This window comes from Cnephaeus nilssonii (genome assembly GCF_951640355.1).
Source record: "Cnephaeus nilssonii genome assembly, chromosome: 2".
NCBI classification, from domain to species: domain Eukaryota; kingdom Metazoa; phylum Chordata; class Mammalia; order Chiroptera; family Vespertilionidae; genus Cnephaeus; species Cnephaeus nilssonii.
The window spans coordinates 13,863,841-13,887,334 of NC_137073.1; the positions used below are offsets into that span (position 1 = coordinate 13,863,841).

The 23,494-nt window shown below is 56.8% G+C and overlaps 1 protein-coding gene across 1 annotated transcript; it reads right to left on the bottom strand.

The window, feature by feature from the left end:
* Positions 1-600: 600 nt before the first annotated feature.
* On the bottom strand, positions 601-13,936 carry LOC307110284 (mastin-like; the record flags this gene model as incomplete). Its single annotated transcript, XM_079789332.1, has 9 exons — positions 601-771; positions 894-1,051; positions 6,870-7,144; positions 7,335-7,515; positions 12,228-12,381; positions 12,466-12,599; positions 13,009-13,280; positions 13,512-13,692; positions 13,876-13,936. 9 exons carry the CDS (start codon positions 13,934-13,936, stop codon positions 601-603), a joined length of 1,587 nt encoding a protein of 528 aa, XP_079645458.1.
* Between the last annotated feature and the right edge of the window lie 9,558 nt (positions 13,937-23,494).

Sequence of the window (23,494 nt, forward strand, 5' to 3'; positions counted from 1 at the left end):
CTGAGCCCATTTGCCTTTTTGCTTCTAAGATAACATATCTGTGAGATGTCTGGGTAACTTGTAACTTCCTTTTTTTCTGGAGCCCCTGGGGCACAACCAAATGTGGTGGGCGCCAGGACAGATGCCTCAAATTCCTTCATTATCATGTTAATTGTTTCTGCACCCACCTAAGTGTGTGTCCATCATTTTACTTTTTATCCAATCCCAGGGGTTTCCCACCGCTTTGCTTTATCCCACCTCCTTAATCCATCACCAATGAATTTCATGTAACCCACCTATGTCCCTCCTTTGATTGCAATGTGTATAAATAGAAATGTAACCCGCCATTCTTCGGAGCATTATCTCAATTCATTGAGGTTCTGTTTCCCGGCATATGTCGACAGTTTGGCTCAAATAGACTCACTAAAATTCTTTACAGGTTTCAATGGTGTTTTTTTTTTTTTCGTTAACAGGTGGGTGACCCAGAGGGCAGGAGGCCCTTGACACTGTGGAGGGTGAGACAAAGGGTGAGGAGGTTGGGAGGAAGAGGCTGGAATTGGGAAAGCAGCAGGGGTGTCAACAAGGAAGATTGAGGATCATGGGAACCCTGCCTGACCTCATCTATGATCCAGGGGGCGGAGGAACATACTTCCGGATCCAAGAAATGTAGCTCATCACCCGGGCATACACCCCAGGGAAGTCTCGATGACCACAGATGTATCCCCAGCTCACAATCCCTACCTGGACCCAGGTGCATTTCCAGCTGCACACCAGGGGGCCCCCGGAGTCTCCCTGTGGGGAGAGCCAGGACTCATTAAACATTTCCACATGGGCCTCTGCATGGAGCTTCTGAGTCCCAATTCCACCGGGCCAGGAGGGGACAGCACAGAGGACAAGGACAGGTGGGGTCTCACCTGGCAGGAGTCCTGGCCCTCACTCCCAGCACACAGCATGTCCTCCTTGATGATCTGGCCAGTGTTGTTGGAAAAGTTCTGGTAGCGCTGGTTACAGACCCTGTTCCCCACAATGGGAACCATCACCTCCTGCAGCTGGTAGGGCGGGGGCAGCGGAGCTGTGGGGAGGGGCTGGCTGAGAACCAGGGCTGGCCCAGGCTTCTGCTCCTTCCCAACAACCAGGTACTCCTTCCCCTCCTCTGGGCCACCCCGGCCATCAGCGGAGGGCACAGGGAGTCCCTCTGTGGGCCCTGACCCTCGGGGTCTAGAAGCAGCTACTCCTGGTCCAGGGACTTAGCCTCCCAGCAGCCACTAAGCCCATTCAGTTCTTGATGCAGCACTTCGTCAGCCAGAGTCTGGTCTCCACATGCCTGAGGGTAGGCACTGAGGAGAGAGTGTTATCCCAGGATTTTTCTCCTTGAAAAGGAATGGATCAAGGGCTCATCCCAGAGAACTGCATCACAACAGGAAGGAAACACTTCTGTGCTGATGGGTTGTGTTTTCATTCTGATTTAGGGACCTGGGCACTGTGAGATCACCACAGGCCCTGCCTCTCGCTCCCAGACTGACTCAGGAAGACAATCAAGATCCAAACACCCCCACGGAGCATGGGGAGGACCCAGGGAGAACCTCGGGAGGGCCTGTCAGCCTGTCAGAGTAAACACCTGTGTCCTCAGTCTCCATGAATCTGATCATGAAACCCGAGCTCTGCACACGTTTAGGCTCAACAGGAAATCACCCCTCTAATAACCAAATGTAGAATTCGCACATGGCCCAGAAATTCTACTCCTAGTCTATTCCCAAAGAATTGAAAACAGGGATCCAAGATGGTAACAGAGTAGGTGGAAGGTACACTCACCTCCTCCCAGAACCAAATCAGAATCACAACTAAATTATAGACAATCAACCTGAATCACCAAATGAAGACTGGCTGAAAAGTCTTATCATTAAGGACACATAGAAGAAGCCACATGGAGACGGGTAGGGAGGGTGGAGACACAGAAAGGCCTGGCATTGAGAGTTAGGAGGGACACCTCGGCTGCAGAGATCCCCTCTGAGAAGGGAGGGGTCTCCACCCCCTCCTGAACTGCCCAGCCTGGAACACCAGTGCCTGGAAGAGGAGCTACACAACATCTGGCTGTGAACATCAGTGGGGACTGCACTTGCCAGAGTGAGACAGGAGACTGCTAGGAACCCAGATGCCCTTTTAAAGGGCCAGTGCACAAACATCTCATTTGCAGGTACTCAACCTGGGCTCCAGAGGCTCAGAATGGACGGGAGGCATACAGGGAGAGATTGGGTTATAAGGCTTTGGGGAGAGCGCTGGAGGGGCAGCCTCCATTATCCAGGACTGAGTCCCTCTCTCACACAGCCCACTCATGCCATCTTTCCTGAGTTGAACACTACGCTCCAAAGGGCATCAGCCTGGGGGAATCCACTTGCCCCACTCCCCCTCCAAGCTCCCAGTGGTCCCGCCCTACCAAGCTCATGCCCTCTGGGAGTCTGCTAGCAGCATCCAGCCTGGACCCATACACTCTTTCTCAAAAGCATCTCCAGGTGGTCTGAGCAGACTCCAGGGCTGTTGGAGACACACAGGTGGAGACTGAGTTGTGTGTCTCTGAAGCGAGGGCCATTTTCCCCAGATATCCCGACTAGCTCCACTGTGCAGAGCCCTCCCACCTCACTGCCAAATCATAATGTGTGTGAGCCTGATGAACTCTACTGGCCTCATCCTGACGACTCCCTGATACCCTACCCCACTGCAAAGATTTGAAGACCCCAGATGGGTAGTGGGGGGGTGTAGGATTGGGGAGGCTGGCCTTGGTGTGCCCTGAGGCTTCTGTTGAGTGGTGTCAGACCCAGCACTGATGCTGAACTTGAATCTGTATCAACTCGATGAACACCACTCATCCCAACCCAATGACTCACTGAGAAACTATCTCATGCAACTCAACTACAACATCGGGGCTCACCTCACCCACACAATGGACATTCCTGGGGCACCAGGTTAGCTGGAGGCTCTCTCAGTGGCAGAGCCAATGGCAACTGCCAGGAAGAGGCAGATGGTGGGGTGCTTTGGGCCTTTTGTGCCCTGGCGCAGGTCTGGTATTGCTGGGATTCAGCCTCAGTATGCAGCTTGGCCCCTCCCAGGTGCACCCAGGCCTAGCACAGGGAGCCACCAACTGTGGAGCACTTTGTAGCTTCTAACAGGTAGCCCAGGATTGGTCGCAGGCAGGGTCTGACATTGACCTGCACCAGAGTGCCCCCCAGAGGCCCCAGAACCAGCCCACATCAGAGTACAACCCAATTAGCTCCACAAGGGCACACTCAAAGGGAGATCTCCGCTGGCTCCCGACCTGGCTGGGGCACATTCTGCTTCATGGGGTCAGCCTACTCCCAGCAGCTCATACAGTGTGATCAGGGTCATTACTCACAGCCAGTCAGCTTGAAGGTCAACCCTACCAACAACAGGCCAACAACAATCAAGACTCAACTACAACAGCAGAGTTCACACAACCCACACCAGGGACATTCCTGGGGCACCCAGCTTAGGGAATCAGGGAGACTGCACCACTGAGTTCCACAGGACATGTACCCCAAAAAGCCACCCTACCAAGACTGGAGGACATAGCAGATCTACCTAACACAGAGAAACACATACAGAGAGGCGGCCAAAATGGGGAGACAAAGAAGCATGCCCCAAATGAAAGAACAGGAGAAATCCCCAGGAAAAGAACTAAGTGAAATGGAGACAAACAATATACCAGATTCAGAGTTCAAAACAATGGTTCTAAGGATGCTCAAGGAACGTAGGGGAAGGGTTGATGAACTCAGTGAGGACTGCAACAAAGGGACAGTAAGCATAAAAAAAGGGCATACAAACCATAAGAGAAAACAGTCAGATATGAAAGATCTGAAATGAATACACTAGAAGGAATAATAGCAGATTAGATAAAGCACAAAATCAAATCAGCAATTTAAAAGACAAGCTGGCTGAAAATACCTAATCAGAGCAGCGAAAAGAAAAATATTTTTTAAAATGAGGATAGTTTAAGGGACCTCTGGGACAGTGGTCACCAACTGTTGGTTCGTGGACCACTGGTGGTCTGAGAGGTCCTAAAGGTTGGCAACCACTGCTCTCGGACAACATAAGGCATAACATTTGTATCATCGAGGTACCAGAAGGAGAAGAGAGAGAGCAAGGGGTTAAGAACCTATTTGAAGAAATAATGATTTAAAACTTCCCCAACCTGGTGAAGACAAAAGACATACAAGCCCAGGAAGAACAGAGAGTCCCAAACAATAAGAACCCAAAGAGGCCCACACCAAGACACATTATAATTAAAATGGCAAAGGTCAAAGACAAAGAGAGAATCTTAAAATCAGTAAGAGAAAGACAGTTACTGACAAGTGAGGTCCCATAAGACCAATTTCTCAATGGAAACATTTCAGGCAGAAGAGATTGACACAAAATATTTAAAGTGATAAAGAGCAAGAATCTAAAACCAAGACTACTTTACCCAGCAAGGCTATCTTTTGTCCCAGCTGGTTTGGCTCAGTGGATAGAGTGTCAACCTCCAGACTGAAGGGTCCCGAGTTCAATTCCAGTAAAGGGCATATGCCTGCTTGCAGACCTGATTCCCAGTAGGGGTCATGCAGGAGGCAGCCCATCAATGATTTCCTCTCATCATTGATATTTCTATTTCTTTATCCCTCTCCCTTCCACTCTGAAATCAATAAAAATATATTTTTCAAAAATATATATACACGCCTATGTTCACTGCAGCATTGTTTACAGTGATAAAGAGCAAGAAGTGATAAAGAAGTGACAGAAACAAGGGCAGTGTTCTGTGCTAGATGATTGGATAAAAGATGTGATACATGTGTACAATGGAATACTACTCAGCCATAAGAAAACATGAAATACAGCCATTTAGGACAACATGGACGGATCTTGAGAATATCATGAAATTAAATAAGTCAGACTGAAAAAGTTAAAAACCAGATGATTTCACTCACATGTGGAATATAAAACTGAAAGCAACAAATGAACAAACAAGAAAAGAAACAAACAAAAACTCATAAATACAGATAACAGTGTGGTGGTTACCAAGGAAAGGGGGTGGGGTGGGATAAAGGGTAAAGGGGTCAATATATGGTGACAGAAGGTGTGACTTTGGGTGATGGGCACCCAATGCAAGATTCAGATGATGTACCATAGAACTGTGCACTTAAAACCTCTATAATCTTACTAACCAATGTCACCACAATAAATTAAATCTTAGAAAATAAGACATAAATAGCAAAAAAAGGACACACAGATGGCCAACAGACATATGAAAAGATGCCCAATGTCACTAATCATTAAAGAAATGCAAATTAAAACCACAATGAGATACCACCTCCCACCTGTCAGAATGGCTGTCATCAATAGATCAACAAGCAACAAGTTTTGGTGAAGATGTGGGGAAGGTGAGCCCTCATGCTCTGTGGGTGGGAATGCAGACTGGTGCAGCCCTGTGCGAGACTGCATGGAGGTTCCTCAAAAAATTAACAATGGAACCGCCTTATGACCCAACAATTCCACTTCTGGATGTACATCTGAAGGAATCCAAAACATAATTGGAAAGAATATATGCACCCCTGTGTTCATTGCAGCGTTATGTACAATAGCCAAGACATGGAAGCAGCCCAAATGTCCATCAATAAACGAGTGATAAAAACACGGTGGTACACAGTGGGTGGGGCAAAAGTAGGTTTACGGTTATGAGTAGGCGAAATACAGAGCTTCTTCTTGTATTATTATTTATTAATGATTATATTATTTTCCATATGAACAACTATAAACCTACTTTTGCCCCACTCTGTATGTACAATGAACTATTACTCGGCCATTAAATAAGAAATCTTGCCATTATGCTAAGTGAAATAAGTCAGCAGAGAAAGACAAATACCATATGATTTCACCTCTGTGTAGAATCTAAAGAATAAAATAAACAAACAAAAGAGAAAAAGGCTCATAGATCAGGGAACAAACAGACTGGTGGTTGCCAAAGGGGTGGGGGGTGGGGGTGGGCTCTGAGTGAAAAAAGAAAGAGGATTAAAAAATACAAATAAGTAGCTGCAAAACAGTCACAGGGACTGTGAAGTGCAGATTAGGGAATATAGTCAATAATATTGTCATAGCCATGTATGCTGCCAGGTAGGTATGGAACTATGAGGGGTGGGGGGACATTTGTAAAGTATATGATTGTCTAACCTCTGTGCGTACACCTGAAACTAATACAGAATAATACTGAACATAAACTGCAATTGGAAAATGTTTTAAACGACTTGAGAACAGGTGCTCAGGCGGTGCTTGAACACACAGGTTCACAGCAGCACGACTGACAACAGCCAGAAGGCGGCACCAGTCTCTCATGCAGGAACGGACCACAAAACGCTCCCTCCACCCAGTGGATGTTCCTGGCCACAAAGAGAAATGCAGTTCTCACACAGGTTACAACAGAGCTGGGCCTGGAAGGCGTCATGCTATTGGAAAGAAGACAAACACGCGAAAGCCACACGTTGCACGCTTCACATTCATATGAAGCATCCAGAACAGGTGAATGCACAGAAGTAGAAAGCAGCTCCGTGGTGGCCAGAGCCTGGGGAAGGGGAGTTACCGTTTCCTGGAGACCAATCTGCGCTTGCGAGGACGAGAAGTTCTGGAGGGGGTAGTGGTGAGGGCTGCACAACATGCTGACTGCGCTGAATTCCACGGAACGGTCACGTGCCCATGTCACGTACATTGTGATGCACATTGTGCCACAATAAAAAGGTGGAGGTTCCCCCAAATTGCCGAGAATAAAGTATTTTCCGCAAAGCCCCAGCCACACCTCCAGCGGCTGCCCTGGGTCTCCCTCCGCACTCCCAGCAGGTCCCCCTGAGCCTCACCTCCGAGGCTACTGTCACCCCAGCCGCTCACCCAGCACATCTTCCTCTCAGGGACCTTCAGCCAGGCAGGTGGGAGGGGGACCAGGCTGAGGTGCTCCGAGAGTGCCACAGGGGCCTCCAGTTTCAGCAGGGCGACGTCCGCGCCCCCCTCTGCAGACAGGCTCTGGTTGAACTTGGGGTGGCAGACGATCTCAGTCACATTGGTCAGTGTGTCACGGTCATAGAGTCTCAGCCGCCCAACTTGGACCCTGAGGCCATAAGCCTCCACGTCCTCCCTGGGGGAGGGACCGGGAGCCTCTCAGAGGAGCCTCCGGGGCAGGGCCCGTGTGGGCACGGCAGCAGGGGTGGGGCTCACTGACAGGGGCTCTCCCCAGACCCAGGGCCCTGCCCACAGCCCACCTCCATCTCCCCTCCCTGTGTTTCCCACCCCACCCCTGCCAGGGGGCCTCGGGCTGCGTGGCTCACCGCTGGGTGCAGTGGGCTGCGGTCAGCACCCACTGGTGGTGGATGAGGGAGCCCCCACACAGGTGCTGCCACAGCTCCAGCTCCTTATTGTACCGTCGGACGCTGACCAGCCATGGCCATCTCCCAGCGGGGGCATTGTGCGCCCCCATGGAGCCACTCGGCTGCCTCCCTGAACAGGGACCTGAGAAGCAAGGGGACACCATCATAGACCCCAGCAGGGCCCCTCGCACTCAGTCTCCCCCAGGACGAACCAAGGAGTCCCACCCTGAGTTGGTGTTGAGGACTCACCTGGGAACAAGGGCACGGAGGCCCCCAGGCCTGGGAGGCTCAGGAGCAGCAGCCACAGCATCTGCGGGGATGGCAGGGGCCTGGGTGAGGCCACCAAGGGCTGGGGTCCCCGTGGGGAAATGGAGAAGCCAGAGTCTGGACAGGGGCTTCCTCACCTTGAGGGACTCTCCTTGGGACCCTCTCTGCACCCCTTCATCCCCTGGCACAGGAAGGGGCAGGCGGGGGGCCCCCTGGCTGGGCAGAGAGAGCTTCTCCTCTCTCAGGCCCACCCCAGGTCAGGGGTCAGTCAGCAAACACCAAGGAGCTGCTGCTGGGCCCTGGGGCTGCCTCCCCCGGACCTGCCCCCTGGCTGTCCCTGGGCAGCAGCCCCTCTAGCTGCACGGATCTCAGCCACAAACCCAGCCAGGCCGCGGCATGAGCAGGGAGAGCTGCCAAGAGGTGCGGGTTTGCTGGCAGAAGCCCCGGAGCGGGGCCCAGGCAGGCAGAGACCCAGAGCTGCTGCTGGGCCCTCGAGCCACGGGGCAGCCCCTGGATCCGCTGAGCCCCTGGGGCAGCCCCTGGATCCGCTGAGCCCTGTGAGGCAGCGTGGAGCACGCCATCTGACTAGAGCATGCCCTCTGCCTGGCACGGGGCCTGTGGCCACCCTCACTGCCCCCAGCTGAGGCCACGCACACTGCCCTCTGCAGGGGCTCTCAGAGCTGCACCAAGAGGGGCTTTCATGGGTACAAACAGGGAGAGGCACCTGGGAGGCAGGTGGACGGAGCAAAGCTGGGCAGAGGGCGAGGCTGGAGCACAATGCAGGCTGATGGCCCCTGACCAGCCCACAGGAGACCCAGTCCGCGGCCCCCACAGGACACACGGCCAGCCCCTGCCTCCTCCTGCACAGCCAAGCGGGACCTGAGGGGCAAGGCAGCCAGAGGAGCTCCAGGCCTCCCAGACGCTGCCATCAGCTCCCGCCCTGAGGGGGACCTGGCGCCTCTGTGACCAGCAGCGCCCACCGCCTTCTGCCTCGTGTGCTGAGGAGGCGGCCTCAGGACCCCCGAGGAGGCCCTGCCCCGGAAACTGGGAAGGAGAGGCTCAGGGTACAACTGAGGCCGACAGGGCCCCTCACTGTCCTCCTAGACCCCCACCCTGTGCTCCCAACTGGGACTCTGGGGCTCACCTGGTAGCAGGACCCAGACCCCCGTCCCTGAGGCGCTGAGCTCTGGGCACAGGGACTTCTCAGGCCGGGTGGCTGCACGTGTCCACCTGCCATCACATGGACGAGGGGGCACCAAGGGACACCCAGGGCCCTCCCCGTCCCTGCCCCCCATTGTGACACAGCAGCCCTGCCTCTGCCTGGCGGTCAGTGTCATTGTCCCCACCAAGGTGGCGGCACGGCTTGCTCCCTGGCCCCAGACACCAGGAGCTCCATGTACCCAGACACCAGCTGTAACTCCATCTCAGGAACATTCCTCAGTGCCGGCTGCACGGCCCGGGTGTCATGCCCCCGGGGGCTGGCCCATCACCAACACCTTTACCGCCATCGTGTCTGCAGCTCCTGTGACGCCAGTGCAGCCCGGACCTGCAGCGGCGCCCTGTCTGGCTGGGGGAGCGCTGAGCGGCAGCCTCCGTGTGGCCAGCGTCCCGGGCTGGAGGGCCCTGTGCGGTGTGGAGCTCGCTGCTCGCTGAGAGGTGCAGAGGCCCTCACGGCCTGTGGTGATGGGGGTGCCCCTGGGTGCTGGGCCGTGGGATCCTAAAGCTTTCCTGTGCCGGCCCCTGGCCTCCTCAGGGGCGCCCCCCTCTCAGGAGCACACAGCCTGGTGGCCTGGAATCTCACCGATGAGGTAGGTCAGGGTGGACCAGTGGGGTCCCTCAAACCTGACCTGACTGAGAAACAAATGCAGATGGAACTTGGTCAGATGAGGTCAGAGTGGAGGAGGGGAGGCCCTAAAGCCAGTGATGGGTGTCCTTGTAGGAAGAGGGGAGGATGTGGAGAGACACAGAGGGGTGGGAGGACGGGGTGGGGGTCCAGTGGTTCCTCCACAAGCCAAGGGTCCCAGCACCACCAGAAGTGGAGGAGGCAGGAGCCTGGGGGAAGTGTGGCCCCAGAACAAGTAGCTTGAGGGCTTCTGGCCTCCAGCCGGTAAGAGAATGAATTTGTGTTATTTAAGCACACACACACACACACACACACACACACACACACACACACACACAATGGAAGGGCGTGGACCTGCATGGCATCTCCATTCCAAGCGCTGAGGGTGTCTCCTGTCACCTCAGACAAGGGGAAGAGGCCAATGCCCTCCCCAGGGTCCACATGGGCACTGACCTGGCCTGCAGGGGCCTCTCTTGGGGGACAAAGCCCTGCTGGCTCAGTGTCCCCCACCTCTGCTGGCCCAGGGCTCAGTTAGAACAGATTTCGGAGACCAGAGGCAACACACGTCCTGTCCATGTCCACCCCAGGCATCTGGCTCTGCCCACTTGCCTTACAGCTGAGCCCAGGAAGCTGTGCTAGGGTCATGATTCCAGGCAAGTGGGGGGAGGGTGGCAGCAGCTCTGAGCCTATCCTCTGGCTAGAGCCCTGCAGGTCCCCTCCCTACCCCCCCCCCCCCCCCCGCCCCGTGGCCATGCCTTCGGATACATCCCCAGGCCCAGGTGTGTCTCACTCCAGCCTTCCCTCCAACACCAAATTCCAGGTCCTCTCCCTCCTGGGAGTGCTGGCCTCTAGTCACTGAACCCTCATTCTTACCCTGGAAACACTAAGGTCTGACTGCACCCGCACCCATGGAGGAAGCCCTACAGAGAGTCACATCCCCCAGGGCCCAATGGCACGGCAGGCAGCCCACACCCCTCCTGGCGGGCAGAGGGGAACCTGGATGGGTGCGGATCCCCTGGCAGCCGCCCATCCACAGGCCCCGTGGACAGGGCAGTCACTTAGGCAGAAAGTGTGCAGGAACCTGAGGGCGAGGGCACAGCGCCAGGCTGTGCTGAGTCAGGCCCTCCTGGCTCCCTGGGCGGAGGAGATCCCCAAGGGGGCCATCTGCACGGTGGTGCCTTCCAGCTGAGTCCTCGGCCTCATTTTCCCAGAAAAAGGAGTTCCTGGAGAGCTCCTGTCGGCCAGGAACCCAGACTTCAGTCCCGGGCACATGGGGGACACAGCTCCTGGTCCGCCCGCCCTGGAGCTTCCCCCCTCCCTAACTGGAGGGCAGCCCTCCCCGAAGGACCAGGTCACAGGGAGAGAGCAGGGCTTTTCCACCCTGGCCTCAGGGGCAGGGTCCTGGGCACTGGGCAGGGATCTCGAAGGATCCACCACATTTTAGAAAAAGGCTGCAGGGTATGGAGCCCCCTCACCCACCATACAGGCCGCCTCAGGCTCCCCAGGCTCTCCTGGGTCCTGGCCCCAACCCGCAGGTGCAGGCACCCACCCCAGCCGGGCACCCGCAGTGCCCCCCAAATCCTAACCCAGCAGGAACTGCACGTCACTGCCTGGGGCAGGAGGGGCTCCATACCCCCTTCTCACTCCTCCATTTGAGACAGAAGCTCCTCTGTCCTCTGGGAGCCCCTCCCACCCCCTGGGAGAAAGGATGGGCTTTGAGGAGCCTGAGAGGATGGTACACCGCGGTGCTTCTCCAGCAGGGGCGCCAGCGCTGGGAGAGCGGCCTCGGGGAGGATGGGGGTCCACCTCTCCATCCTACTCTCTGGAGGGGACAGACCAAGGAGGACCCAGACGCAGGGGGAGGAGGGGGTTGCGGGGAGCAGGGGGAGGGGGGTTGCGGGGGGAGGGGGGGTTGCGGGTGGGCGGAGGGCGGGATGGGAAGGCAGATAACTGGGGCAGGGAAGTGGGGAACTGGGCTTCTCCAGGGCCCCTGCAGGTTCTCCCTGCTCGGGAGAAGCTCAGAATGGGAGATTGAGGTTCTGCTTGGAAATGAGGCTGCACTTCATTCGGTCCAAGGAGTTCATCGAATGAGGATTCAGTGGCCGCCAGGACAGACCGAGCAGTGGTGACCATGGAAAACAATGCTTCCTGTTTGGCTGCTGCCAAGTCCAAGTCCTTCAAAGCCTCCATTCCACACTGGCCGCGATGGAAGGAGGAAGAGGGAAGGGGTGGGCCGCTCTGGGAGCACCCCTCCGGGCTGTGGTCCCCAGCCCCCGGCAGAACGCTCACCCTCCTCCCCAGCCAAGAGAGCCCACCCACGTGGCCCTCTTCCAGCTGCAGCCAGAGGTGCCCATCCCCACCTGGTCCACCTTCCAGAGCCTGGGTTCCCCACCAGGACGGACCACCCACGGCCACCCTGGCCCCGCCCACAGGTAAGTACACTCAGTCCAGAGCAGTTTGTCATGCAGTTTAATGAGCTACAGAGGGTGGGGAGGAGGCAGGAGGCCTGCAGTGCCCCGCCCCACTTCAGAGCACATCCCCCCTCTCCCTTTTGCCTGTCAGGGGGAGACACACTGATGGAGGTGGCTGAGGAGGGAGGATCTCAGGGGAGGAGGTGGGGGCGGGCGCTAGGTGCAGTGAAGAGCTGGCATTGGGGAGGAGCAGTGAGGGTCCTCAGACACCTGGGAGAGCCTGTCTTCATCTCATGGGCAGCATCCCGGCCCAGCCCCGGGCTCAATGAGAGGAGTGAATATGACCGTGGATCCAAAACAAGAAGGATGTCACTCGGGCATAGACTCCAGGAAAGCCGGAAAGACCGCACTCTTTCCCCCAACTCACCACCCCTACCTGGAACCAGATGTTCCTCCATTTACAGACCAAGGGGCCCCCAGAGTCACCCTGCGGGGAGAAGAGACAGGAGGTCAATACTCAGGGTCCCTGCAGGCAGGAGCAGTGGACGGAGGCCACAGTCTTGGGTCTCACCGTGCAGGCGTCCCGGCCCCGGCTCCCCGCACACAGCATGTCGTCCGTGATAACCTTGCCATATCGCTGCCTACAGATCTCATCCGCCACGATGGGGACCTCCACTTCCTGCAGATGGCGGGGCCGCAGCGGCTCTGTGAGAAGAAGCCCAGTGAGCCTGCGGGCCTGAGGGGGCGTCCAGTCACAGGCCGCGGGTTCTAGAACCACACGCTGAGCCTCAGTGCCCCCATGGGGACCCTGGGAGTCACCCAAGACCCCAACTCTCCGGGTTACTTCCAGGCCAGTGGGCTGATAATCTCTAGGCTGACGCTGGGGGCACCAAGCTCAGAAAGGAAAAAAAAGAAATATATTTTTATCCACAAATTATTTTTATTTTTTAAAAAATGGCCATGCCTCACTCTTGCTACTTTGGACTCTGCTCCTGAACAGAGTCCTCTTGAGCTGTCTGCCTCCTACACCCAAGGGAGACCCCGAAGAGACCCCCACTGAGCCCTAATCTGTAAAGCCTGGCCCGCCCCGTGTCATCCTGGTTCTGGTTCTTACCTTCAGGACCAATGTTGCCCCAGCCAGTCACCCAGCACCGGGTGCCTGGGGGGAATGCGGGGGACTTTGGCGCGAGGCTGATCCACCTGATGAGGTTAGATGGTAGCACGGAGGCCTCCAGTTTGAGAAGTGCCACGTCCGCCCCACCGACTGCTCCCTCTTTAAGACTGTACTCCGGGTGGCGGATGATCCTAGCCACCCGCACACTGCCATTGAGTGAGGGTCTCACTCGTCCTAGTTGGACCTTGAAGTGCTGAGGCACGGGGTTTCTCCTGGGAACAGAGGCCAAAGGCTTCTGAGAGGCTGCGGCAGGAAGTGGGCCAGCCCCTCAGAGCCCAGAGACCTCCCCTCTGTGGTGGGCAAGGGGAGCGCCAGGAAGCTGAATCCTGGTGGGGGGTCTGCAGCCACTCAGCCCAGGATGTGCCCACAACACACATCACATGCCTCCCGACATTGTCCCCCACCCCACCCCGGCCCCCCGGGTGCTGGCAGTGGGGACTTACCCTGGAATGCAGTGAGCAGCGGTCAGCACCCACTGGGGGTGGATGAGGGAGCCCCCACAAATGAGACCCCACTGGGAAATACTTGTATCAAAGACCCACAGGCCCACCTGCCACGGCCACGCCCCATTGGAAGCATCATGCCCCCCCACGATGCCCACCAGCTCAGTCCCTGGGCCGGGATCTGGGGAAGCAGAGGGGGAGCCATCAGGGACCCAGGCACCGCTGCCCGGCACTCAGCATGGCCCCATCCTGTCCCTCCCACAGCCACCCTCAGAGGGGGATCTCCACCCCATCCCAGGGGCGGCCTCTGAGAGGTCAGAGTCAGGGGTTCGGAGACAAGCCAGGCCTGGGGGTCAGCACCCACCTGAGGTCACAGGTACGGAGCCCCCCAGACAGGGGAGAGTCAGGACCAGCAGCCACAGCATCTGCAGGGGGAGAGGGGAGGGGAAGGGGGAGAGCCAGTGAGGAGGTCTGGGTGGGGACCTGGGAATGGGGAGGATGGGGCTTTGAGCAGCGTCCTCACCATGCCAGGCCTCTCTGCCTTCTGCCCCTGGGCCCCTCTGAGCCCCTTTATCCTCCTGCCCAGCCTGGCCCAAGGGGAAGCCGCCCTCCTTTGGGGTGGGGCATGGGAGGAGGCGGGGCTTATCCCTCCAGTGGGACCAGTGGTGACCAGCAGACCATCTATCAGATAAAAAATATGGGGGTTCCTCTCTGAGAAGACACTCAGCATTGGTGCTGGAGCCCTAGCTGGTGTGGCTCAGTGGATAGAGCGTCAGCCTGAGGACAGAGAGTCCCAGGTTCAATTCCTGTCAAGGGCATCTACCTTGGTTGCAGGTTTCCCGGCTCTGGTCAGGGTTCATGCAGGAGACAATGTGTCTCTCTCACATCAAAGTTTCTCTCTGTCTCTCCCTTTCCCAATCTCTAAAAATCAATGGAAAAATATCCTTGGTAAGAATTAACAAAAAATAAAATAAGAAGAATATTGGTGCTGCCAAAACTGGTTTGGCTCAGTGGATAGAGCGTCGGCCTGCGGACTCCAGAGTCCCAGGTTCGATTCCAGTCAAGGGCATGTACCTTGGTTGCGGGCACATCCCCACTAGGGGGTGTGCAGGAGGCAATTGATTGATGTTTCTGACATCTCTCTCTCCCTTCCTCTCCCTAAAATCGATAAGCATATCCTCGGGTGAGGAACTAAATAAATAATTAATAAATCAGATGCTCTGAAACAAAACAGAGCAGGGGCAGGAATGGGATGGGGAGCTGGCACCTGAGCCAAGAGCGGGGTGAAGGAGAGCAGCAGGCCCAGTGCTCCCCTGTCCCCCTCCTTCATTTGAGGCCCACAGTGCCCCCAAAAAAGTTCAGACTCGCTGGACCTGCAGACAGAGTTTGCCAGCAGCACATGAGATGGAGGAGGCAACTGCCCTGGAGCCTCTGGAGGGAGTGGGGACCTGCTGACACCTTGATGGTAGACTTCCAGCCTCCAGCACTGTGACAGAAGAAGGTTTTGTTTAAAGGCCGAGTCTGTGGCATTTGTTACGGCCGCCCCAGGACACTCAGGCTCCTGCTCAGCTGTCCTCATTCATCCTGTGCATGACCAAGCTTTGTCAAAATGCACAACAAAGGGTGTGAGAGGTGCCGATTTAATGCTAGTTCTCCTCACCTCTCCTCTCCTCTCCTCTCCTCTCCTCTCCTCACCTCTCCTCTCCTCCTGCACACGCCCGGCACCCCCACAGCGCTGGGAGCCAACCTCCCCTCTCACACTTCCTGCTTTCTGCATGGAGGAGCTCGGTCCCCCAAGTCCAACCCCAGGCCGAGGCCGGCCACCCGCCAGGGACAGGCTTTACTGCCCTTTGACATTCTGAGAGTCATTCTCCACCAAGCATGAGATAGGACCAGACAATGCTTCCAGAGGAGAAGCAAGAGGGGTTCCCACACCCCTGAACCACGCCCGGTCCTCTGTCCCCCGTGAGCCCAGTGAGGAGACCACCGAGGGATGCTTTGCAGCACTTAGGTGAGCTCAGGTCTCTAGAAACCCATCATTGCCTCCTGGGGCCAGAGTCCCTGTCACCCTTGCTGAGTTGCTAGTGTCTCCGGGGGCCCCAGAATCAGAATCCTCAGGGGACACTGGGGATCTCCACAGGAAACAACCAGGATCCAACATGGCCAGGGGGTCCTATGGTGGGAGAGGTCCGGGGAGCACCCAGGAGGGAACGGGCTGGGCTCAGTGACTCAGCCAGTCCTACAGGGTGAGTCACTGAGGCTTGGGTGATAAGGGGCTTCCTCCCTCCCTGCCACTGGCCTGGACAGAGCCCCGACCTTTACCACCTCCACAGAGGATGTGGGTTTGGGGCTGGTTCCCAGGCCCAGATGACAGGAAGGCAAGTCACAGAGGGATCAGCGAGACGCCACAGGCCCCAACGCCCAGCCTGATGCTGGGCCCAGACTTCCCGTCCCCGGCACCAGGCTGGGCGATAACCAGCTGGGCCAGACCTGGGACAAAGACAGCATTTGATCAGATCGAGCAGATCTGCCCGAAACAGAAACAAGAGGTTTGAGGGTCTTGGGGGGAAATCTCGTGACTATCATTGGCAGATAATACGACCTTCTTCTCAGAAAAGCCCAAAGCCTCAACTGCAAAGGTTTTAAGATTAAGTTTCCCAAGGTGTCTGCCTGTGAGATAAATGTTTTAAACACAAATCAGGAGGGAAAGAAGAAGAAACTCATCTTTTACTCTCAGTCGTAACTAATGCGATGCTATGATGGTAAAGACTCCATTCACGGCCGTGTCCTTACTTTCCTAATCCAGAGCCCGTGACAACCACAACACTTCCTGGACAAGGAAACTCACAGGAAATAAAATGTCGTTCGATGTTAAAAAGAGATGGTGTCATCGGATATCAACTCTTCAAATCCCAATAGAATGTGAACTGCAGGCAAATCTGGAACATTCAGCATGACCCCCAAGTTTGCCAGGAGGAAAATACAGGTGGGGGTGTCCCAGGAAGCCACAGGGCAGAGTGAGGCAAACTAGGCAGCTGGTACCAGAAAGCTGTGGAAATGGGAACCGAGTGGCCGCCCAGTGAAGTGGGTGCTTGAATGGCCCCGACCTGCCCATCCTCCTAGGCCCAGCCTCGGTGACAGCACAGCAGCAGACAAATGCACGGTATCAACTCAGCAAAGAAGGAGGAGACGGCATCAGTGATGGCCGCTGGGAATCAGATGGAGGGGAGGAAGAAGAGGGGCTTGGGGAGAAGTGCAGCCCACTGTTCTGGTGCTTGGTGTGAAGCCCTCACTGTGCAGGAGGACACGTGCAGGTGGGGCCTCCTTGAACTTGAGGGACCCAGGCAACTCAGATCTTGGCAGGGGCTGGAGAGGGTCACCCCGCACAGAGGAAGGTGGTGAGAGCCGTGAGACTGGAAACACGGTCAGGACCCAGGCCCTCCTCTCCCTCCTGCCGTCGGGGTCACCCCGGGAGGAGGGTGAGAGATCCATCTCTAGAACCTTTGGTCCCAGGAAAACAGAGGACTGGCATCTGGGAAGCCCAGGTTTCTGCCCAGTCATCTTAGGAGAGAATCAAATAGTCCACCCGCCAGCCAGGCTGACACATTCGAGGCAGCATTTGAACTGTTAATAAACACAGTTGTTTCTGTTCCTTAGAAAAGTATTCTTGCACCCGACTGGTGTGGCTCAGCGGGTGAGTGTCCCTGGTTTGATTCCGAATCTGGGCACATGCCCAGGTTGCTGGCGCAATTGCCACTCAGGGGTGTGCAGGAGGCAGCTGATCAATGATGTTCCTCTCTCTCTCATCGATGTCTCTATCTATCACACTCTCTAAAAAAAATTTTTTTTCAATAAAACATTTTTTTAAGGATACTTGTTTATGGTGGTAATTTTTGGCATAAACCAGCCCAAAACTTAGTGCTTTGCTCTTACATATGAAGAAACCTGTTGGGGCTGACCAGGAAAGCATTGAATTGGAAAGTTAGAAACCAAAGTGAAAACAAATGAAAAAAAGTTATTCAAACCTATTCAACTAGCCATGATGAGAAATAGAAGTTTGAGGGAGTTTTCAGGGAGGTAGGAGAGGACACTGCATTTATGAAACAAGGATGACCTACCTTTTTCTTCTCAGATCACGCAGATAATGACCAAGTGCCCTTGGACATAAAAATATAACAAATTAGTCTGGGTCAGTGTGTTCAATGGTTAGATAGTGTCCCGCCCACCAAAGGGTCACTGATTCCCGGTGCAGGTTCCATGTGTGCATGTGTGGCAGGCAACCAATCAATGTCTCTCTCTCCCACTGATCTCTCTCTCTCTCTCTCTCTCCCTGCGCCCCCCTCTCCTCCTCCCCGCTCCTTCCCTCTCCCTCCTTTCCACTCTCTCCAGAAATCAATGGAAAATATATCCTTGGGTGAGGATTAACAAAGAAAAAATTTTAATAGAACAAAAATAATGTGCCTTCCTATTCTTCGAACAACTTGAGAAAAAGAAAAACGTGTGCCCAGTTGGCCCAGCACTGATGGTCATGGGGCCATGCCACTCCGCCTGCCTCCCCCGCCACCAGAGGTGCATGGACAGCTGCACAGACAAGGAGGATCCAGGTCTCAGCTGGGAGCAGCTCTCACAGGGGCACTAAGACCCGCTGCCCAGAGCCTGCGGCCTGAGAGGAGCTGCCTTTTGGAATCGCTCCCCCGAGAGAAGTGGCAGCAGCTCTGAGCCATCAGCTACTGCTAGTCATTGTGCGCAGCCCCCAGAGTTCCTGGGGCCACTCCCCGAACAAACGCTGAGATGGGAGGGGCCCACCTGCTGTCTCCACAGGAGCGACCCCAGGTGTCTCAACAGGCTGGAACCTAGAGCCCCGCTCTCAAAATGTCCAAGGAATAGGGCTCAACTCCCAGGAGGGCTGACCCCGAGGGCTGTCTGTCCCAGCACGGCTGGGGAGCAACCCCTTCGGGCTCCCACAGAGGGCTCTTCCTGGGAAGCCAGAGGGAAGGGCTGGTGGGCAGATGCCAGCCCTGCCTCTGCAGGGGTCCCCATCATGTATTCCAGGTCCCTCCTCCTCAGCCCCCCTCTGGGGGCCGGCCCTGACTCGCACCCCTTGGGGACCTAGTTCCTGGTCCCCAGCCCTTCAGAGGCCTTGCCTGCTACCCGTGTCCACTAACCATCAAAATAGGGCAAGGGAGCGTGGGACACCTGATGGGGGGGAGGGAGGCACTTGGGCTGCACACATTCCTCCTGCCCATGGGGGCCACATCTCTACCCCCTCTGGGTTAGCAGAGTCAAGGACCCCTGCTGTTAGGGGGTACATGTGTCCCCAAAACATATGTGTAAGTCCTACCCCCTGGCATTTGTGAATGGGACCTCCTTTGGAAATAGCCTTTGCCATGAAATCAGGGTTAGATGAGGGCATGGACGAGGGGCCTCATCCAATATGACTGGTGTCCTTGTGGGAAGAGCACAGAGACAGACAGGAGGGAAGACCATGTGACCATGGAGGCGGAGACTGGAACCAGGTGGTACAGCCAGGAACACCAGGGATGGCCGCCCAGGAGCTGGGAGAGGGCCTGGGACGCATTCTCTCCCTGAGCCTCTGAGAAGGAACCCCTGCTGGCGGCTGATTTCGGACACCTGGCCCCAGAACCAGAGAGTGAATCCCATTGTTGTAAGACCCCGAGTGTCTGCTAATTCCTACGGCAGCCACAGGGCACGGAGACTCCTGCCACCTCGGTGCCTCTGCTTCCTGCCGCCGGTCCCTAAGCACCGGTAGAGCGAAGAGACAAGGCGCAGCGATGGCTGCTCAGGGGCCTCTCCTGTCCCCTGGCTGAGTCCCTCCCCTTCTGGGGACCAGGACGGACACCCCTGTGCAGGGAGGGAAGCACCACTCCCCCAGGTCCAGCAGGGACTCAGGCAGGGCTGCTCCTCCTTCCAGATCATTCCCGGCCTCCAGGGACAGGGCCCAGGTGACAGTCGCTGGAGGGGAGCGTGCCCTGTGGCCGGGAGGACGGGCTTCTTGCCCACAGAGAGCCATCTTCCAGCTTCAGCTATGCCGTCCAGGTCCCGCCTTGAGGGGGTCGTTTTGCTGCCTCCACTTGGGCCCCAGCATGGAAGCTGCTACTCCACAGGCCTGAGAGCCACTGTGGTTTGGGTGCCACCAGCCACGTGGGTCCCGGTTGGGAGGCGGGCAAATGGCAGCTGGTGGGCCTGGGCCTCCGCCAGCAGCAACTCATAGTGAGATGGCGCCTCCCCATCAGGTCCAGCCAGAAAGGGAAGCCCTGCCCGGGCCAGTTGGGCACCTTGGTTACAGCATCAGCCCCGCACTGAAGGGTCTGGGGTTCAGTTCCCAGTCAAGGGCAGGCACCTGGGTTGTCCTTCCCTCCCCGCCCCCCCAGTTGGATTGCATGCAGGAGGCAAGCAGTTGATGTGTCTCTCACATCAATGTTTCTCTCTCTCTCTCCCTCCCTCCCGACTTTTCTCTGAAAGCAATGGGAAACTACCCTCAGGGGAGGGTTCAACAAAACCAGCTTGTAGGTTCATCCCAGACCATGCAGGAGGCAACCAACTGATCTCTCTCTCTCTCTCCCTCTCTCTCTCTCTCTCTCTCCCTCCCTCCCTCCCTCCTTCCCTCACTCCCTCCCACTCTCTCCAGAAAATCAGTGGAAAAAACACCCTCTGGGAGGATTAACAGAGAGAGAAAGCGAGCCCCATGCAGCTGCTGACAGTGCAGGTCCTCTGGCCAGTGGGTTCCCCAGGGCTTGTCCCCTGGGCACCCTCGGACCAGGCGCTCCAGCAGCTTTCCCGGCACCTTCTCCTGGGGCTCAGGTTCCAGGGCAGGGCTCCCGCCCCGTCCAGCCATGGCTCCGCTGTCTGGACACCAGCCCTGGTGTGTCCTCACCACTCCCGCAGGAGCCTCTTGGCCAGATCCCAGAGCTCCTTGGGAGCACAGTCACATTCCTCTCTCCTGGGCCCTGCAGGGCTGGACTGCCACTAACTCTGAACAGACTAGTGCTCAGGAGATGAGGGGCAGGTCTTCTCAGGGAGATGCCTGTGCATTATAATGGGGCTCAGAAGGCACAATAATGGCCCCCAAAGACATCCACGCCCTAATCCCCAGGAACTGCAAACATGTCAGGTTACCTGGCAAAGGGGATAAAGGATGCAGATGGAATTAAATAACCGGTGACCTTGAGATGGGGGTCATTCCGGATTACCCAGGAGGCCACATGCCATCACTGGCCCTCAGGAATGCCACAGGAAAGGCTGGGACGTGTTCCGGAAGCTGGGAAAGGCCAGGAACCTGCAGGAGGAACCAGCCGACACCTGGATTTAGCCCATGAGGCCCCGGTCTCCTGACTGCAGGATGGTGAGATGATTCATGTGCCCGGTGGTGACTGTGACAGCACCCACAGGAGACTAATACCGGGTGGGTGTGCTGGCCCTCGGTAAGCGGGAGGGGGTGGGGGTTTGGGGGGTCTCAGGGGACCTGGGGCCGCAAGATTTCCTGGGCAGCAACCGGATGTCACCTTTCCACGTGTCAGGACCCACTGTGTTCTAGCCAGGCCCTGGCCTTGGCCCTCCATCACCCCAAGGGAGCGTCTCTGTCCCAGAGCACGGCTCCTGGTGGCGCTCACTCTCTCTGCCCCACACCCCCCAGGCACCCTTCTGCTCTGTGTGTGGCCTTCAGTGACCAGTCCATCGCTGTCAGCTTGTTGGCATCTTTCTCCAGGCCCGCCACTGAGCTCAGCATCCCCCCAAAGTCCCTGCTCTGTGCCCCCGTTGTCAGCGCTGGCTTCCCATGGCCGGCCAGGCAGCAGCGTCCAGCTCCAAGGCCCCATCCCAGAGTGGCCTCCTCAGGTCTCACCTGGCTCCAGCTACTGTGGGCGGGGCCCCCAGAAGCCCACAATCACAGGCTCAGCAGCCTCTACACAGGAAGCAGGGTCAGGAGCAGGAGGCCCCTGGGTAAGGGAGGGCCAGGCCTGCGTAACTTCCTGTCATCCATTTTCAGGTGCGGACAGCTGGGAGGGGCATGGCCTTGCAAGCTGGCTCCCCCAGCTGCCCCTAAAGCAGGAGCGTGAGGGGCCTGCTAACAGCTGTCCCAGCAGCAGGGCTGGCCCATCCTTCCTGAAGGGACCTGTGGGAGGCTTATCAGCACCTGCCAGGATGCCCTCCTTCAGACGTCCCGCTGAGGACATATTGCATCCATGGCCAAGGGTAAGTGCGTCAGCTGCTGGCCGTGTTTCTGTCCCTCCAGGTGGCCAAGCCTGGTTCCCACGGGGGTGGGGGGCACTCCCACTTTTGGGGAAGGGATATTGTGAGAGGCACAGACTGAGGCAATCCGCAACATGTCTCCCATGTGCCAGTGAAGGAAGGAGGAGTGGGGTTCCAGGAATGAGGGAAGCAACAAGGGCACACCTGGAGGAGGGGCGCCAAGGAGAGGAGAGGTCACGGAGAGGTCATGGTCTCGGTGAAGGCTCTGTGCAGCCAGCTGGTGCAGGAGACCTCAGAAGAATGCCCACCAGCCAGGATGCCCAGGTCACTGCATTAGCAGTTGCTCCCAACTGTCCTAGCAGGGGCACTAGCCCCACCACCTCCAACCCCAGCCCCCACCCCGCCCCTGGAGGACAGAGGGAGAGAAAGAAGGGGTACCAAGCAGAAGCCAGCCTTTGTGGCCTCCCCCAACTAGAGGGCGAGGGTGAGCCCCCGGGGAAGCCAGGGAGAGAGCATGGGTCCTCAGCATCTCCCAGCACCTGTCCCTGTCCAGGTGCCCAACATACCATAGGCCGCCTGCAGGTGCAGCTCAGGGCCTGGACCCCGGTGTCCACAGAGGGGTCCCCTGGCTCAGCAAGGAGCCAGCCCAGAAGCTGCGCTTTTGTCCCCCAGCTCCCCTCTAGCCATTTCCCCCAGAGCACCAGACGTCCTGGGAGCCCTTTGATAGCAGGGCCGAGTCTCAGGTTCATCCCTGAACCCCAGGAGCATGGGGGAGGGGCTGGGCATGGAGTGGGAACTCAGTTTTCATCCCCAAATTGAACAAAAAAATGCCTAAGAGAGGGCACCCGGCTGAAGGAAGCAGCCACCAGGGGACGGCAGAGAGCAGAGGCTGGGCTCCTGCAGCGTCCTGGCCCAGAGCTCCCACCAGGGGGCAGCAGAGAGCAGAGGCTGTGGCTCCTGCAGGGTCTCCTCCCAGAGCACCCAGACCCTCCCCCAGTCCCCGCTCCACGTTTTCTCCTTAAATTTGATCAAATGTTGTACAAATTGTCAATTGTAGAAACAGTCATAGGGACGTAAAGTATAGCATAGGAAATACCCTCCTATATAATGAAGAGCTAATATGCTAATGGTCATCACACCATAACGCCCCATCAGCAGGAGGCTGCTTGCACAGCAGGCGCACGCGGGTGGGCGGGGCTGCGTGCTTGGTGAGACACTCACAGGTGGGCAGGGACTTGACGCTGCATCCTTCTGGACAAAGCCGCAGCGGCTGCCTGAGGCTCAGGCAAGCCACAAATGGCGGCTGCCACTGCTCAGGGCCCGAGGCTCAGACAACAAGGGCCAGCCAAGGCTCAGGCAAACTGTGGCAGCTGCGAGGGCTGAGGCTTAGGCAGCCACGTGGCTGGCAGTGGCAGCAGCAGAGGCGTGATGGGGGTATCACCTTCTCCTGATTGCCGGGTCGCCTTCCACAGAGAGAGGCCAGAGGCAGCAGCATCGAGGGGGTGATGGGGGCAATGCCTTCCCCTGATCAGCCATGGAGAGCCGGCCTAAGCTGTCAGTAGGACATCCCCTGAGGGCTCCCGGACTGTAAGAGGGGGCAGGCCGGGCTGAGGGACCCCCCCTCCAGAGCACGAATTTTCATGCACTGGGCCTCTAGTAACTAATAATCTTATATAATAAAAGCCTAATATGCTAAGTGTCTGGTTGTCTGGTTGGCCGTTCAACCAATCAAAGCATAATATTGCTAATGATATGCTAAGGCCACTCAACCACTC